The 17,393-nt window shown below is 43.9% G+C and overlaps 1 protein-coding gene across 3 annotated transcripts in view; it reads right to left on the minus strand.

Moving 5' to 3' along the window:
• LOC116946210 (mitochondrial Rho GTPase 1) overlaps positions 1-14,077 on the minus strand; it is a 41,817-nt gene extending 27,740 nt beyond the window's left edge. Inside the window, exons 1-16 of one of the 3 annotated variants that reach the window (XM_032961197.2) lie at positions 13,845-14,077; positions 11,974-12,032; positions 11,674-11,755; positions 11,510-11,553; positions 10,646-10,699; positions 10,414-10,466; positions 9,384-9,492; positions 8,350-8,451; positions 7,159-7,257; positions 6,113-6,221; positions 5,528-5,648; positions 4,590-4,674; positions 4,340-4,485; positions 3,682-3,782; positions 2,924-3,054; positions 439-522 (exon numbers count right to left, since the gene is read on the minus strand). In XM_032961197.2, coding sequence (XP_032817088.1) covers positions 439-522; positions 2,924-3,054; positions 3,682-3,782; positions 4,340-4,485; positions 4,590-4,674; positions 5,528-5,648; positions 6,113-6,221; positions 7,159-7,257; positions 8,350-8,451; positions 9,384-9,492; positions 10,414-10,466; positions 10,646-10,699; positions 11,510-11,553; positions 11,674-11,755; positions 11,974-12,032; positions 13,845-13,881 — 1,416 coding nt within the window. In that variant the 5' untranslated portion in view covers positions 13,882-14,077. Of the gene's footprint in view, positions 1-438; positions 523-2,923; positions 3,055-3,681; positions 3,783-4,339; positions 4,486-4,589; positions 4,675-5,527; positions 5,649-6,112; positions 6,222-7,158; positions 7,258-8,349; positions 8,452-9,383; positions 9,493-10,413; positions 10,467-10,645; positions 10,700-11,509; positions 11,554-11,673; positions 11,756-11,973; positions 12,033-13,844 lie in introns of those variants that run through there. The other 2 variants (XM_076069892.1, XM_076069891.1) reach the window with 2 other exon arrangements.
• Between the last annotated feature and the right edge of the window lie 3,316 nt (positions 14,078-17,393).

Here is a 17,393-nt window from a genome sequence, read left to right on the forward strand (position 1 = left end):
TCAACATCTTTGCATTTTATCTCCCAGAATCACATTTTTTGTATTTTGGTCTCGTCGATAATTGAATCCCAGGTTACCAGCTGTTCCAAATGGGAGTGAATGCCGAGGACATGAGGCATGACGTGGCTCTAGGTGCTGTGATCCACACAAGCTTGACTGATGCATGACTCCAGCTTCCTCTCTGAAGATCCTGCAGCACGCGCATCACGTGCCGTTGGCACACTATCACCTTCGTCATTACTCAAAGCATCCGGTGATGATTAAGCAGGTGCACACACAGGTCACCAGTGTAATCTCGACGCCCGACGCAGCTCACGTGAATCACCCCGGAAAGGTGTTTGGGAAGGAGGGACGGGAGTGGAAGAGGGAGTGGAACAGTGAGAGACTGCGGTGGGAAGCGAAGACACTTTCACCCGGGCGAGAACAGCTATGACTCACCAGCAGGTACTTTTCTTGTCCGTACACTTGCACTGAGTTTATGGCATAGAAAGAACAGTGATCGCTTCTCAGTTGTTTCTGCTTCTGCACGATAAACACACGCAGAAAGAAAAACATGGAGAAGAAAGTTAATTCATGCATCGTGATCAAAACCAGCGCAAAGTTCCCTGTCGTTGAACTGAACACCGCAGTTGCAGGACGCGCTCAGGAATTTGTGTCGTAAAATAAAAAAAAGCCTCGCTGAAAAAAGTACACGTCAAAATCATCGGGATTGTACCCGATCTCATCAGATCTCGGAAGATGAGCAGCGATGGAGCCTGGTTAGTCCCTGGACGGGTGGCCGCAACGCACAGCAGGTTATTGTAGGCTGCGGGACTACGTTCTTGTGCTTTATTGACATGCTCCCACATCATTGCTCATCTTCACCAATCTGCACGGACCCGTGTGGTTTTGCTCAAAATGTCCCAAACAAAACGCATTTGGCAGTGGGAAAATGGCTTGTACTCGTACAATGTAAGAAAACATTGGCATACTGGCTTCACATTGGATGCACTACTCTGTAACATAAAGCTCTATAAGATAGCTAAATGGTGCTCCGCATATATGTGGTGACGGGATAATGCTGACTTCATATGCGTTAATGAAACTACTGTACACACACAGGTGTATTACCTCATCGCGTCTTTGAATGGATTAGAAAAGTCTACCAAGCTTCAACTGCTTTACAAATGCAAACCATATATATGCACACACACACACAGACCATTAGATCATTCCCCAGCCAATGTTTTGCATGAGGTCAGATAACACCCATGCAACATTTCAGTGCATATGCATTTGTACATAGCAATTTTAGATAATAGCACAGCTTCTCAATTAGGCCATTATACCCAAAGCATGATGCTCATAAGTGATACAAATAAAAAAAGATTTTATGACGCAGAAAAACACCCCACGCTTTGGACTTTCGACTTGGTGGTGAGATGTTAACTGCCTCACCCGGTATACAGGAGGTTGTGGGTTCGATCCCGTCCCTGACATCTGTACTTTTGGAGTTTGCATGTTCTCCCTGTGGATTTTCTCTGGGTCCTCTGGTTTTTACCTCCACATTTAGAAACATGTGTTTAGAGCATTTGGCTACTATAAATTTTCACAAAATAAGCTATAATTTGTGGCCAGGTTGCTTCTATAAAAGAGCTACATAGCTCAGTGGGCCTTTAGAACAAATTAGTTTACAACTAACTTGTTCGGTAGCTCACTCTATAATAGTGGTGGCTAGAGAGGCGCTGTGCATTACGTAAGCTGGCATCACTCGCCACATTGCGCGCGTGTCCCCCGGCGCGCTGGCAAGTGAGCAGAGGGCGGGACGAAAGCCGGATGCCCTGGGCATGTGAGCTCTATTTTGTTTGCGTCATCGTCGCCGGCTGCATTAGTTCAGCAACCCCCGCCCCAGTGCTCACAAGTCACAAACAACACTCAACATAACACAAGCAAGTACTGCAAAGAGACACTGCAAACAACATGCAAAATCCTAAAAAGACCAGATAATTGCAGAAGGCAAATGAAAAAAACGGGATTATCCATTTACCGTACACATCTTCTGTATCTTTGCAAGCGATCCAAGTAGTGACTGATAAGGCCAACTGCTAGTGCCTGATGGTTGCCACCAACTAAACAAATATTAACGCACCGTGCGATTTGAATGTTCGATCACATATACCGAGTAGTTCGATCGCGAGTGAAATTTAACAGGATTCGATTACAGATTCCATGACTTTAGGAATCAATAATCGATTCCAACATCGATAAATAATACATTACAAAAAAACAATGAACACCCCTAACCAGTACACATGAGCAGAGGGTTTCTGGGTCATTTCAACGTGTCTCTCCATTTGGGAGACACAAACAAGGGTTTTTACGAGCAAGCTATTTTGACAGTGCCGAGGAACACAACCGAACAATCCAAAACACAGGACTTGTAGCGCACCCTGCTGTGAGAGGCAACAACTTACACAGTATCCTAAAAAAAACTGCACCCTATATATCATAGGGTGCGGTCGTGTCGCTACAGTTCTCTGCGGCGAGTACAATGTCTTTAATAACGGTGCTATGCCTCTCTAAATAAAATTAAGGCTGAGCTGCTTGCGCGTTCCGAGATTCAGCTGTGAACGGGACCCCGCCCTTCAACTTGCAGACATCTCGGAACGGGTTCATTGGCTGAAAACATCTTAAAATCAAAATGCAATGCAGGACTCTCCTAAAAAAAGAAGTCCTACGAGTCAGAGATGGGAAGTAGCGTTACCATGTCATACGGAGGGCTACTTGCACCTACGATTAGCACGGTTGGCTACGTACGCTGCGAAAAAGGTTCAACATACATACATATTATTAATTGTCCATGAGCTACTCATCGGATCAAGAACAACAACGGCAGAGGCAAGGGACACCCTCGAACGATGGACGGGTGAACCCTGGGACTCACGGCCATGTTTCTGCCCAGGGAGGCCTGAAGGAAAGCGCTCTTTCCTGATCCGCGGGCGCCAATGACGTGGCACAGAAACACGTTGCGCTGAGTCTGCCTCTTCTGCAGGTCAATCTTCTTATCCCTCATCACTGTAAAATAGGTTAACACACAAATTCAAGGCCTTTAAAAAAATAGGTTAACACACATGGTAAAAACATGTAACTTAATTTTTTGTCTCAGCTAATTACTTTTTTCTCCAAAGTGCTTCTGAATGGCTACTCCTAGATGGGATCCACTTATGGTGTGCGTTATACCATTCCAAAGACATTTATGGACATATGAAAGGGCTGTAATAAATCCATCACAGGATGAGCGCCTACCTATGCCATGCCAGTTATTTGAACATGCTGGGTCAATGCAGGTTGAAGGCAGGAGACAGGAAAACCACATCAGAAGAAGGGTGATGAACATGGAAGCACAAGGAAGAGTAGAGGCCAAGATGCAGGCCGAGGAAAATGTAGCTTAAAGTGGTGATCCAGGATATCAAAGACTGTGGAGTGGATGTGGCAATGGCCCAGGACAGGAATAAGTGGACCAGGCATGCAAACCCCACGAGTGGTGAGAAATTTCATGAAGAAAAAAATCAACATAAGAGCATAGTATCGTACAACATAACCTATTGTCAATGAATGTATTTATGAAGCTAGAAATCTACAATGATGATCCTGATAATCAGAATCTACGGCACCAAACCAACTCAAAGCGGAGCAGCTCACCCACAATGGCAGATGTCTGCGTCTCCTGCTCAGTGAGCAATGGGTAGCCCAGGTACCCCAGGTACTCCAGGCAGTGACGGACATCCAGGTAGGCAGTCAGCCTGCCACAGGGAGACACACAGCCTTGAGTTGCATCATATGACAAAACCACCAGAAGCATAACATTTGCTAAGTCGGAGATATATATTGGAGGAACACAAGTAAAAAAACATGACAGAGTACGTGCACATTGGACGTTTATTGAAAGTAGACCGGGATTAATGTTATTAAATAAAAGCTGGACGAAAGCAGGTTGGAGCCTTTTTGGAAAGCTGACTATGATACATCAACATAACTAAGCGTCTAAATGTTTTTAATCAGTGCGTAGTACCAATGTAATGATTCAGGAATGTGTAACAACCTAAATGAACGTGATGATGTGGCAATAAGGTGGACAAGTGATTTCAACATCAACCTGCGAGAGGAAATTAAAGAAAAACATAACCCTGAAATGTGACGATACACAAATATTGGACACAACTAAGACACATTAACGTTAGCCCTCGGGAGTGTCCAGATTTCCTCGCGCGTCCAACGGTGCCACCTGCAGGATGAGCCATGCTGCTTCAATGCCAGGTGAGTCGGCGTCGCGAGTTCACACACACGTGCACACACTCACGTCCACTGCGCCATGTATCCGTGCTGGGTGATCCAGCCCTTGTCGTTGGTGGGGACCGTGCTGTTGACGTCAGGACCCCAAGGCATGTACGGGAAGACGCCAAACAAATCCTTCAGTTCTTCGGGGCTCAGCGCGCCGTCGCCATCCTGGCCGCAAACCGCGTCGTCCATGTAAAATATGCGATAGTTAGGCACGTGACAACGTGTCTCGCCAAATAAAATCGATTTCCGCAGGCTGTGCTGTGCCTTACCAGGTCGTGCTTCTCAAAGATGCTCTGCAGGAAGAGGTAGGCGCTGTGGTTCAGCTCTGTCGTGCAGTCGTGGGGCACTTTAAGCCTATCATGGGGAGAGAGACTCACTTGACTCTGCTTATAAAACAATTTGAGACTGCTGAGGTTCTCGGAGCCAAGGGCTTAGAGCCACGAGCAAGCAATTCGTAAATGTCTAAGAATATCAGTTCACATTATTCAATCTTGTGTGACGGTCACAGCACAGAAAACATGTATTTTAATGCAGGGGGTAGGACTAATGCAGCAGCATGTTGGGACTCTGTACCTTACTAAGCACCAAATAGGACTCAAATAAATTTGCTGGGCCAAACATGGACAATAACGGCAAAAAATAATGAGTTTCGACCAAGCATTAAGATGCCCATGCAGTGATAGAATTGACTAAATGCACTGTCATAATTTTAAAAACAATCTTTCCAAGTAAAACACAATCCCTTCTAGTACCTGATCAGTGCAGCTAAGATGCTCGCAGTGATAGATAAATATCGTTTGTGGGCCGTTTCGAAGTGGTAAGCCTCAGTGGCCATAGGCTTTATGAAATTAAGTTACGATCTCAGCCTGTGTACCGTAGGTTCTCCACCCCTCATATGTGTTTGCGCTTCTGTAGAGTGAGCAACATGGTCATGGAGGTCTCATTGGAGGCCCCTGCGGAACCAGTGACCACACCATATGCCTTGTGTGCCGTGCTGGCCTTAATAGCACTTTCCCTGACATTCTGTGTGGGCCGTAGGTTACCCACCCATGCACCAATTAAATTTTAAACTCACGTGAAAGCTTAGCCTTGCATTCAAACGAGATCGAGTTATGTTTGTGAAGGTTTTCCGCTGTGGGGCAGGCTACCTTGTGGCTTTGAATTTGCGACAGCAAGCCCAGGGGGCTGTGGAAAAACGAAAACTCACAGTGGGTGCAAGTAGTCGTCCGTGAGCTCAAGGTCGTCATCGTAGCCAAACCGTCGCAAAACCGTCCACGTGGTCTCGTGCCGCCCACGCTGGATGAACAGCGTGTGCAAAAACAGGAACCCTGTTGTCGGCAAATTCAAGGGTTAATGTTCACAATGTATGAAATTATAACAACATAATAATGACGATTCTGAAGTGCTCCAACATGGCAAGCCATTATAAGGCTGCTGTAATAAGCATTAACGCGGTCCAACCAATGGTGCAAACAAGAAGATTGGAAAAAAGCATGCGTATGCCAGATTATGTAACGCTCTCCAATGTGTGCTGACTTTGTAACTACTTGATTAACAGTATCGCACATTTTCTGAGTCCCTTTCGCTCTGCTTATAATACAAATAGTTAAGGCAAACCTGACATAAATTCAGTAACTTTATCCTTAAGTTTGCTTCATATTGGTTCAACATTACAAGAGTTATTATACCCCCCCCCCCCACCACCCTAAGTAAGGAGAAACGAGCAAACAATGTCACTTTTAACTGAATTTGGAAAGCGTTAAGGATGATGGCATGGTAAAAGGCATCTCACCCATGAGTGTCAGACCGTTCTCTGCCACCCCGTCCGTCGTGTTTTTGCGCACCACGTTCTTGACGTCCTCCAGGGCCTGAGGCGCCAGCGGCGTGTTGAAGCATGTCCTCTGAGTGGGTCGGTTTCCAAATGAATAAACAAAAAAAATATTAGGAGAAACTTAGTTCTACATCTAAATCAGTTCAAGCCTTCCAAAAATCACATATCTTCTGTGTGGCCATCCCCATTCCGAATCACTCTCCCCACTCCCTGTGAAAACAGACGCTGCTCTGTGCAGCGTCGAGGCCCTTATGCAGCCTCATCTTTTCCATTCTCTCTTCCAGTTCCTTTTTACTTTTCCATGCCTTATATTCTTGACTCTACCCCCCTTCCCATCGTGTCCCAGGGGTACAAAGTTGCAAATAGGAGTCCAATCGCAGATTATATTTGTAAGGCACGTGTCACGGCACCTGATGACATTATAAACTGAAGATATTATAAAATAAAATACATTCCATACATTTAAGATTATCGACACCATTTTGTCAATTCAATGCTGGATGAAGGCTTCCATAAGCCGTTTTGGTCATGAGGATTGCTGATCATACTTCACCACGCTAACATTTCATGAATTCATATTTATTCTTACGCTGACGGTATACACATCAACAAGAATGTATAATAATTAACTACATTCATAATTTATGCCAATTCCTTGATAAGTATATGCTGCTACATTGAGGCCAATGCAGCGCATGACCGCACAAACAGGACAATAAATGATTCACAACGCAAATACAAATGTAATTGAATCAAGACTACAAATCTCAAAAACTCATTGAATTTTTGGACAGACAAGGATAGATCATGACATTCGTATACTACTGTGAATGATTCAATGTTGATCATGGGTCAAATTAATTTACTTAACGTGAAAACTGACAATGATAATTTGACCCTCAAGCCTATACTGCCACTTGCCTCTCAGTGCGTGAATTGCACGACAGGCCACCAAACTTGCACACATCGGCTTCCTATTAGTATTCGCACATTCAATCGACGAGCACCTGGAAAAAGTTGAGTTCGGTGTCATTCAGGACTCCATCGTTGTCCTGGTCCGAGATTCTGAAAATTCGTGTCAGGGCCTTGATGCAAGCTGGCTTCAGCTGTGGATGGAAGCGATGCATAAAAAATTCAGACGAGATTTTGTCAATAACTCTACTACAATGTCATCAACTGCCACATGTATATACAGTAAAACCTTGGATTGCGAGTAACTTGGTCTGCGAGTGTTTTGCAAGACGAGCAAATTTTTTAAATAAATATTTATTTGATAAATGAGCGAGGTCTTGCAATACGAGTAGTAGGTATACTCTTTGTCTGCCGAGTGTCACGTGATCACAACTGATATACGAGTGCTTTGGATTACAAACACGTTTCCGGAACGAATTATGCTCGCAATCCAAGGTTTTACTGTATATATATTACTGCACTGCCATCTACTGCTTATAATATAGCCCTGCAGCTCAAAGCAAACTTCAATCTGCTACTGAGCTTCCTGGACTTGATGAAAGGCACATTTTGGGCGACTTGGACATAGGTATATCTCAAGATAAAAATTATAAAACAAGGTTTTATACAAGTAGAACATTGACTTCTACCATAGACTACATTAAGACTTATTTTTCTGCATGTTATTCATCGTTAAAATACACATTTTACAATAAAACAGGACTCGTATTTAAGGCACGGGCTAAAAAAGGTCACGCATTCCACTACGAAAAGCACTACCTGTTAAAAAATTCTGGCACAAAAACACAATTAGCGTTGCTGTCAAGTGATATAAATCACAAGTGTGCTAAAGAGAGAAAACTATTTCAGTGTGAGACAACTTTCAGTGTAGAGCTGTAAAAATGTATCACAGACTTCTTTTTTGTACCAAAATAGATAAGTAGACAATGTCTCTTTTTGCGGTCGAATACTCGGGCTCATTTAATGACAGCCGCTTCTACAAGCCCCGGCCCAGCGTGATACGTCTGATGAAGCTGATAAAATAATAAAAAACGCTGTCCATCGTCACACTTGAAAACATAGGTTAGACTCTCTCCCCCCTACCCCACTATTTTTTGTCTTTTACAATTAGTCCAGCAATGGAACCAATAAAAGTCAGTGTTTGATTACTTAAATAATCGGACGGCTTAGCTGAAGATACCCTGTGTGGTTCCTAAGGCAAAGAGAGGAATTGAGAACTGTCAGACCTCCTTGTCCTCGGTGCAGTAGAGTGGGGCGGTGGGATGCAGTACGGCTTTCTGGGCATAATAGAAGACCTCCGAGATGTTCTTCAGGGTCTTGGCTGAGCACTGAGGAAGCAACGACAACCCGCCTGGTTCAACATCCGTTCAACCTCATTGGTCATTTAGTCAAAAACTGCCTACTCACCTTATCGCATCTTATTTTTATATAGAGCGTCTTAGCTCAAGGAGCTTTACATAGTTGAAAAACTGTAACAACAATACGGTGATTTAGGTAGCGCGATAAAAAAAGTTGCATCTGAAAAGAGACTTCATGAAAATGAACAAAAACTACATGAAGGTAACAAGATAGTGGTGGGGAGAATCAGGGCAGACAACATAGGAAAGATGAGAGAGCAACACCGCAGCACATGCCAGAAGAAAGCGACTGGGGCCCAACAACAATGGGTCCTGGCAACAGCAATGGGCACTAGTCCCCAGGAACCCCTCCCCCAGGGGCCCGAAACCCAATAAGCCCCAGTCCCAGGGCAATGCCCTCTACACAATGTGTGATGTTCGCAATATTATTGTAATGTCTCTAAAAGTGCTCTGACAGAGCAACTGACTTAATTTTTAGTTTTTACTCACATTAACAAAGCTGAAAATTTATATTAAAACAAAACACATCTATATATCTAAAAAGAAAGTATTTATTTAAACAAACACGTGCATTTGTGTGGGTGCAAACACATGTGGTTACATGGATGCAGGGGTCCTAATCTAAGTGTAATTGTTTGAGAAAATTGTGATAGGCAAAGCACTTTGCTCGTAAGGAGTATACGGCAGCCAAAGGAGAGAATGCATAGAGAGAAAATCAACAGTGGAAATGGAGAGATTAAATAAATCGGAGGTGGTGGACCAGTTGCTACATTGAGGGACTATGAGATATAAGCTCATCTTGAGGAGGCTTTCATCCAGAAGTTGATTGCTAATGGCTGAAAATGCCGAGCGCTAGAGTGATAGACGCATGGGTAGCATTGGAGACGGGGTGTGTGCCTTACCTCCACGCAGGTCTCAATCTCCGTGTACTGGTTCATGATAGGCAGGATGGCCTCCATGGTGCTGTGGTCCACCACATCAGACTTGTTACCAACCAGAATGATGGGAATCCTGTGGAATTCCGTCACGGCCCGGCAGGGAAAAAATATGATCAATACCTTTAGGATTGGTAAAAAAAATCAAGCGATTTACATTGGCAGTTATGCAGACCCAACCTGTAACAAAAAAATATGCAGCAATGGACCAACAATAATAGTTTCTGCCCCTGTCTCCCTGCACTCATGGGGGGCCACTGCCTCAATTTAAGCCTACTATATACATATGGATAGTTTTATTTCTCCAAAGCAGCATTGATGACAAACGCGGTGATCAATGTATTGTTGTGCCTTTGCACATTGGTAGCAATCATATATTAGGAGAGACTTTTTTTTAATGGTACGTTACAAGGCCGGAAGGGCAGTTTTGATGACAGAATGAATGGCTATATTGTACATTGTACTGCAATTAGTTCTATAGTCTATTTTTGCAATGATGTATATCTGAAATTTCAGGATTGCCCCTCAATGCATTTTTTTTTCCCAGGAACATTGCTTTCCTCCCACATTCCAAATAGCAACAAGCTAAAGCTGAGTATCATATTTTCAATATATAAATTTTCCCAACATCTCAATGCAGGAACCTTCTGAAAAGTATCTGAGTGACACCATTCTTGGTTCATGAAGGGCATTATTATTGTATGAAGGAAATGCAAGTCAATACTTTCAACTATATTGTGCAAACAAACAAGAAACATAGATAAAAGTCACAAGCGGAATAACACTTTGCAATGATGCATAGCAGACAATAAAATCACAGTAGTAAACCATGCAGCATTGCATTCCACTACAGTAACACAATTATTTTCCTGGAATGTTTTTTTTACAACTTTGAACATGTGGTGTCAATAAGCATATTAGAAATAAAGGGGTATTTTCAATTTATTATACCACAAGGGCATATTCACAGCTGGGCTCATATGCATTTGTGTCTCACCGCTCATCTTTCTCAATAGTTTCATTGATGAGAGGAACCCATTTACTTGTGATCTAAAAGAAGAAAGATTTCATTATATTTATTTACAAAAACGCATGATATAAATTCAGTGCAGGCTTAGCAAAAAATAAATATCAAAGCAAACCAAAGAATGAATTGGGTGTACATTAAACACGAAAAAATATAAGTGGTTAAAGAAAAAACATAAAACATTACGGAAAATTGCACTTACCTTTTCAATGGAACGTTCATTGTCCACCGCATACACAATACAGATTACATGTGCCTGCAAGAAGCAATACAAACAACATTGTTTTGGCCTTGCAACCTTTTTACAAATACACACACAGTAGTGGTGATTCTGCTAATGATATCCAAATATTCGTGCTCGTTTTGAGGATTCATGCTTTAACTATTTAAAATAAAGTAACACTTTTGAGATAAAATCTGCAGTTCTAAACAACACCAATTTTAACAATGTGCAATGCTACCGACAAATTAACCCACACGTTACTTCATTAGGATTATACATAACAACCATCACCCCAGGTCACTCTTGCAATTAAGACTATGCTGGTCTCTTGAGTTCTCACCCAGTTCAACAAAATAAATTTTTAACTTTGTATAGAACATTGGCAACGTCAGAACACACTTCAAGGAACATAGTGATATAAAACACATCGTTTGTGTCACTTTTCGTTTCCTAATTCCAACCCTGTTGCACAGATTAAGCGTGTGAACGAGGAGGGGGATTCAGCTCAGCTGTGACCATGACCGAATTAACAGACATCCTCAATGTAGTGTCCGGCAGGTTCTGGAAACTGTAATTTGGACTTTGTGAAGTCTGTACATAACCTTCAATTTACATAATGACCAGGTCAGATGCTCATCATCAGCAATAGCAGAAGACTTAAGAAGTTATTTATACGAATGGCATTAAGAGCTAATGCTATCCTAATCAGTCACATGATCCAATATCTTGGACTAATCCTCCCAAGAAAAAAGTAACTCAATAGATTGTGTTCTCTACAAGTAAATGCAAACTTTGGCAACTGATGACTAAATCATGCAGCATAACACATAGAAAATAGCTTACTCTTAAAATTTCATCTTGCAAATCATCATCTGTCTGTTCTGCAGCTGCCAGAGAAAAAGGAAAACACATTAACTTTTTTTTGACAGAAGCAGTATAATTAGTTTCACAACTTTGCGAGAAAAGTAGCCAACTTGACAACACGATCTCAATGAAGCCCCACCTACCGGAATAGTCAACAATGTGTGTGGGCACTTTTTCTGGCGTAACGTCAGCTGGAATCGTGATCTCTTCTGCGCGGGCGGGCACCTGAAAAACCAAAACAAATCAGGCCAGAAGTCAGCGTTTGAAGGTTATTGTCACCACATCTTTGGTCGCATACCACACGCAGCCAAACCAGTAAAATCTGGACTCAACTACGAAAATAACTTAAACGGAGAGAGATATTTCCAAGAAAGGTAACGTGTTGTAGGTATGTGTACGTAAATTACGAATAAAGTGCTCGGAAATGTTGGTGTTCATCTCACCTCCTCTGGAAACTCTTCACTCACAAGTGACATAATGAGTGAGGTCTTGCCCACCTTGGCTGTACCACGCATGCGACAAATGACAAACATGCAACAATGAATTACTGGGGGGAGTTAATGTGGACGTGCACGTAGAGCTATTGTGCCTGTCCACTGCTGGATGAGGGCCTCCCCACGCCATGTGGATCGTGGTGATAATGTAACTAAATGTGGAGCGTAGACGTGGGAGTACATGTGTAAGGGATCTGCGAGCCACCCTCACGCACACGCACCACGCAGACACGACATCTCCGCTCTCACGAACACGCACCAATCAAACGCGCGGGAATACGCTGGACGGGGGTCAGGGGTTAAAGGGCAAATGATGTCACCCGGTCCAGAAGTGTACCAAACGTGGATGTGTATTGGGAGCAAGGGCGGAGAGGTTAAAAGGGGGCTGTGGGACGTGTGCTCGGGGTTGGTTTGGAACGAGTGTTGCTGTTCGTTGTTTAATTAAAGAAGTGTTTCAACTATTCTCAGACGCCTCTTCACATGAATACAGTACAATAGATTTTGCTGCATCGCCCTCTGCTGCTCACCACATAGCCCCCAGCGGAAGCCTAAAACGCCTGTCTGATTCATGCATGGTCGCTCATCCAAGTCCACTCAACCCTTTGAAGCTTCCAAGACCGGGCGAGAACGGACGCATTCCAGATCAGTTGGTCATGACGGTTAATTGTTCGTTACTGGACGCAGATTTCAAGTACGAACGACTACCTAAAAATGTAATTCCATTCATTACATGCGACATTTACACAACTTATCTGTCCGTAAAAACACGGCGTTCCAAGTTTTTCCACACCAATATCGCAGCGACATAAATTAGTGTGCTTATAAACGCGTGCAATACAAAGTGTAAGGCCAACGATGCACTGCATCGATAACATCACGTGCTTGCGCCGTGTAAAGCACAATAAAGCTTGTTCGGACATGCAGACAGGCGATGGCTCATCTTCAACTTATCTTGGCTTTAACGTAACAAGCATTTAAGGCCGAGTCAATTGGGGTTTAAATGGCATCTCAGGCCGCAGTAACAACTGCTTCTTAGCTGTGTGCGTAATCTTTATATATATAAAAAACTTTTTTTTATCACGGACCATAATCTATTCACTGCTGAAAGAAGGCCTTCCTCACGAACTCCGGGTGGCTGTCCGATGGAACGCGTTTCATTCCTCAGAAGTAAATCCCGTCGTTTATTTATGCCCATTAGCCATCAATCATCCCTTTCCTCCTGACCTACCCAACTCTCAGCATTTATCAGACCGTACGTAAACTTTAAAGGATACACCACGGTATACACGACATGATTTACAGTAAATGCTATCTTGTAACTGTTTAAGACACTGCACAAAGTTTGTTTCCAAGCGATAGTATAGTGCTAAAAACAAGATGTCAAAGGAAGGCGAGCCGAAACGTCGACGTTGATTTTCCACTCAACAAAAAAAAAAGAACTTGATTCGTTACATGGACAACGTAAAATGACAATAGCGAGCTCAAATGTAAATATTTGTCCAACCGACTTGACGCATACTGGGTGCATTAATACTGCAAAGTAGGGGCACAAACGCGTTAAACCTTCCATCGTATAGAAAGGCAACCGCGTCACACAGCACGTACGCAATTCAACTGAGCAATAAATAAAGTTAACGATCCAGTCAGTACACGTTTCCAGGAGTGGGGCAGGCTGGTACGCCCCACCCTGCTCTGCCGGCGACACCGACTCCAAACCCCGCCCCTCAACTAGGCCGCAACCGAGGCTGCAAAATTACGACCGCGAGGCCTACCGCCTCGACGAGGGTACACAAACGGCCCTGCTCGCGACGGTCACTCACGCTCTCCCACGAGCAGGATTCGCACATCCTTCTTCATGGCTCCCGGTCGCTTTGCTGGGGGAAGGGGGGTGGGTGTGGTGTGGGGACACTCCGTGCGGGAGCCGAGTTTGTGGGAAGGGGGGGGGGAGATGTCGCGACCGTCTCCCCAACCGCGCGCTTCAACGGAGCCCGCGCTGCGCGACCTCCATGTCTCCGCCGCCGAGGCGAGGTAGCCGGCCAATGGGAGCGCGGCGTTGTCGCGACGTCACGCGTCTCGCGCGAGGTCAACGACTCCCCTCCCCCTTCTCCCTTCCCCCGCCCCCTCTGTCCCCTCCCCCTCTGTCCCCGCCCCCCTCTCCCCTCGCCCCCACCGGGCAGGGTTGCGCTTACGAGTGCGGCGACACGTGCGTGGTTGAGGCTGAGCGCGTGCCGTGCAGCACGTGTCTCACCCCCCCCTACCCCCCCCCTGCCCAACGTTCCCCGCTCCTCTACTTACGAACAAAGAGGTTCCAGGGTATCTGTTCGTAAGTCGATTTTTTTCGCGAGTGAAACTCGATTCCAAACGTGGACACTAAACACGGGGAATCGCTTTAAAGGTTGTATAACCTCCTCTGGACGCCACTGGTTCGTCACGTTCTGCATATTTAGATGCCACCACGGCCATCTATTGTACGGCGGTTGAACTTACGACTCTCGGTCAAAACAGGCAACTGGACATATAGGCAGATTTATTGGTATCTCTGAATGTTCGTAAATAGAGGAGTCAATAGAGTGTACGGACAGGCCGCGACTTACGAACGGGGTTCAGTACCTTGAGTTCTGATGCTGGCTTGCTTGTGGGGAGCATTTATAAGGAGATCCATTACATCTCGCGGAGCCGAACAAAATAGTTCCACTGTTCGCAAGTCGGATGCTTAAAGATAATCTTACAGCGGTTCCTTGGTAAGTGCGGATGTTCATAAGTCGGACGTTCGTATCCCGGGGATAGTCTGTACTGTATTATAAGCAGGGGTCGGGAACCTTTTTTGGCTGAGAGAGCCATGAAAGCCACATATTTTAAAATAAATTTCCGTGAGAGCCATATAATATTTTTTTTAACACTGAATACAACTAAATGCGTGTATTTTTAACTAAGACCACCAATTTTAGAATATAAGTCTCTGAATGTATCCTTTTTAATGACGTTATACCAACAACCAATAATAAATAAAGTACTTCTTACCATTAATGCGACTTCTGGTGCTGCATGGTTTTGCTGATGGCTTTGTAGTCTGGTTGATACGTGGTGAGGTTAAGCTTCATGCAGGCGTTGAGGCTTTCATCCGTTAAACGGGATCGTAGGTTGTTGGTCTTGATGTCTTTTAGATGTGAGAACGACTGCTCACATGAATACCTAGAACCAAACATGGTCAATACAGCAATACTCACACGCTGCAGTGTGTGGTATGTGACAGGAAGCGCGTTCAATCAGCTGGTCTGCGGATTTAAGTTTTTTTTTATTTCTGTCCACTCGTGTTTGCTCGCCAGCTCTGCTGTCGTTCAAGTCTTTCCAAATCTTCATTCAGTGACTTGAACTTATTCACCCACATGTCTGAGGCCTTCAGGTCAGCAACTTCCAGCTCAAAATCTCTGATGGAGACACCAGGGATGTAACTCAGGTCGGCTTTGTCCACTGCACACTCGTGTGGATGAGTGATGAACTTGAACAGACGAGTGTGCTCACGAAATTCTCCAAAGCATGCTTTGAATGACTGCTGGAGATCAGATGTGAAGCCAGCTAGCTGCTGGAGATCAAAATGTTGAACGGGGTCACTTGCTGTGCACGCATCTTTAAATTCTCTCATTTTTTCAAAGTGCAGTAAACGACCTGTTTCAATATCCACGATGAGTTCCAGCTTGTTTTCAAATGCAAACACTGCTTGTTGAAGGGATAAGACTGTATTTCCAATGCCTTGCATTTTCACATTGAGCTGGTTCAGATGTCCAGTCATGTCCACAAGATAGTAAAATCACGTTGAAGAGAAACAACAAAATAACAAAATATATATAAAACAATAAAAAATTCTCACGACGTTTCGACCATAACTCAAACGGTCATCATCAGGTGTGTCGGTTTGCATAAATTTATTTTTTATAAATAAATAAATGTGCCGTTTTAAAAATACATTTATGCAAACCGACACACCTGATGATGACCGTTTGAGTTATGGTCGAAACGTCGTGAGAATTTTTTATTGTTTTATATATATTTTGTTATTTTGTTGTTTCTCTTCAACGTGACTTTACCGAAAAAACTAAGAATATGAATTACTGCAGTCACGAAAGCTTTAAATCAAAAGATAGTAAAACTTCAGGAGCCACTCAGTGTTAGCTAGCTCAGGATGTTCGACATCTTTCATTTTAAGAAATATCTGGTTTTCGCTCAGGAAAGCCGCAAAACGGCTGAGCACCTTACCTCTTGACAACCAACACACATTGCTGTCCAAAAGCAGACCGGGATAATGATTCCCAACTTCATCCAGCAGTGTTTTAAACTGGCGATCATTTAAAGCTCGGGCAACAATAAAGTTGACCACCCGAATGACCAGTGGCATCACCTCACCAAGCTGCTCGCCAACACATTTGAGCACAAAGCGCCTCCTAATGTAGAATGCAGTGAAGACTTAGGATTGGTCTTTTTTCATGTTGACGAAGAAGCGCTACAAATCCTGTTTTTCCCCACCATACACGGAGCACCATCAGTACACACCGAAATAAGCTTATCCATCGGTAGATTTTTTTCTTTAGCGAACTCAATGAAAGACTTGAATACATCCTCCCCTCTTGTTGACCCTTTCATTGGCAAAACAGCAAGACTTTCCTCACGCAGTGCGTCACCGGCAGCATACCTTGCAATCACACTGAACTGGGATAAATGACTTACGTCTGTTGACTCATCCAAAGCGAGGGAAAAGTATGGCGCTGCATTTATGTCCTTCACTTGTGTTTCCTCCACTTGATTTGCCATCATTATGGTACGATCGTGAACAGTTTTTGCTGACAGAGGCATGTCTTTTATTCGTTTGATTATCTTGTCTTTATCCGAAAAGTCGTCAAAAAGTTCGTTGGCCACATCAAGCATGAATGTTTAGGCATACTCGCCATCTGTGAATGGCTTTCCGTTGCTCACAATTGCTAAAGAACCAGCAAAGCTAGCCGAATTCCCGTCACCTCGTCTGGTCCATACACGGAGTGACTAGCTTGCACTCTGGACAGTAGCTCTTGGCATGCCTTCTTTCTGTCCCCCGCTGGATATTTCGATGCAAATGTAGCATGGCGTGTGTCGAAGTGCTGCTTTATATTTGACCGTTTCATCGATGAAATTTTATCATTGCATATTAGACACACCGCAGAACCTGCTCTCTCCACAAAGGCGAATTTTTCTGTCCATTCGTGCTGAAATGTGCAGTACTCATCTTTTTTTCTTTTCACCATCTTCTTCATCAAAAGGGTTTGCTCTGCATAAACAAGCTAGCTATTTGATTAAAAGGACGGAAGTTTACTTCTTGACCTCACAACGACCTGTAGGCT

Source organism: Petromyzon marinus, chromosome 26, assembly GCF_048934315.1.
Source record: "Petromyzon marinus isolate PM22_M1 ecotype Great Lakes invasive population chromosome 26, UKy_Petmar_22M1.pri1.0, whole genome shotgun sequence".
Classification (NCBI taxonomy): Eukaryota; Metazoa; Chordata; class Hyperoartia; order Petromyzontiformes; family Petromyzontidae; genus Petromyzon; species Petromyzon marinus.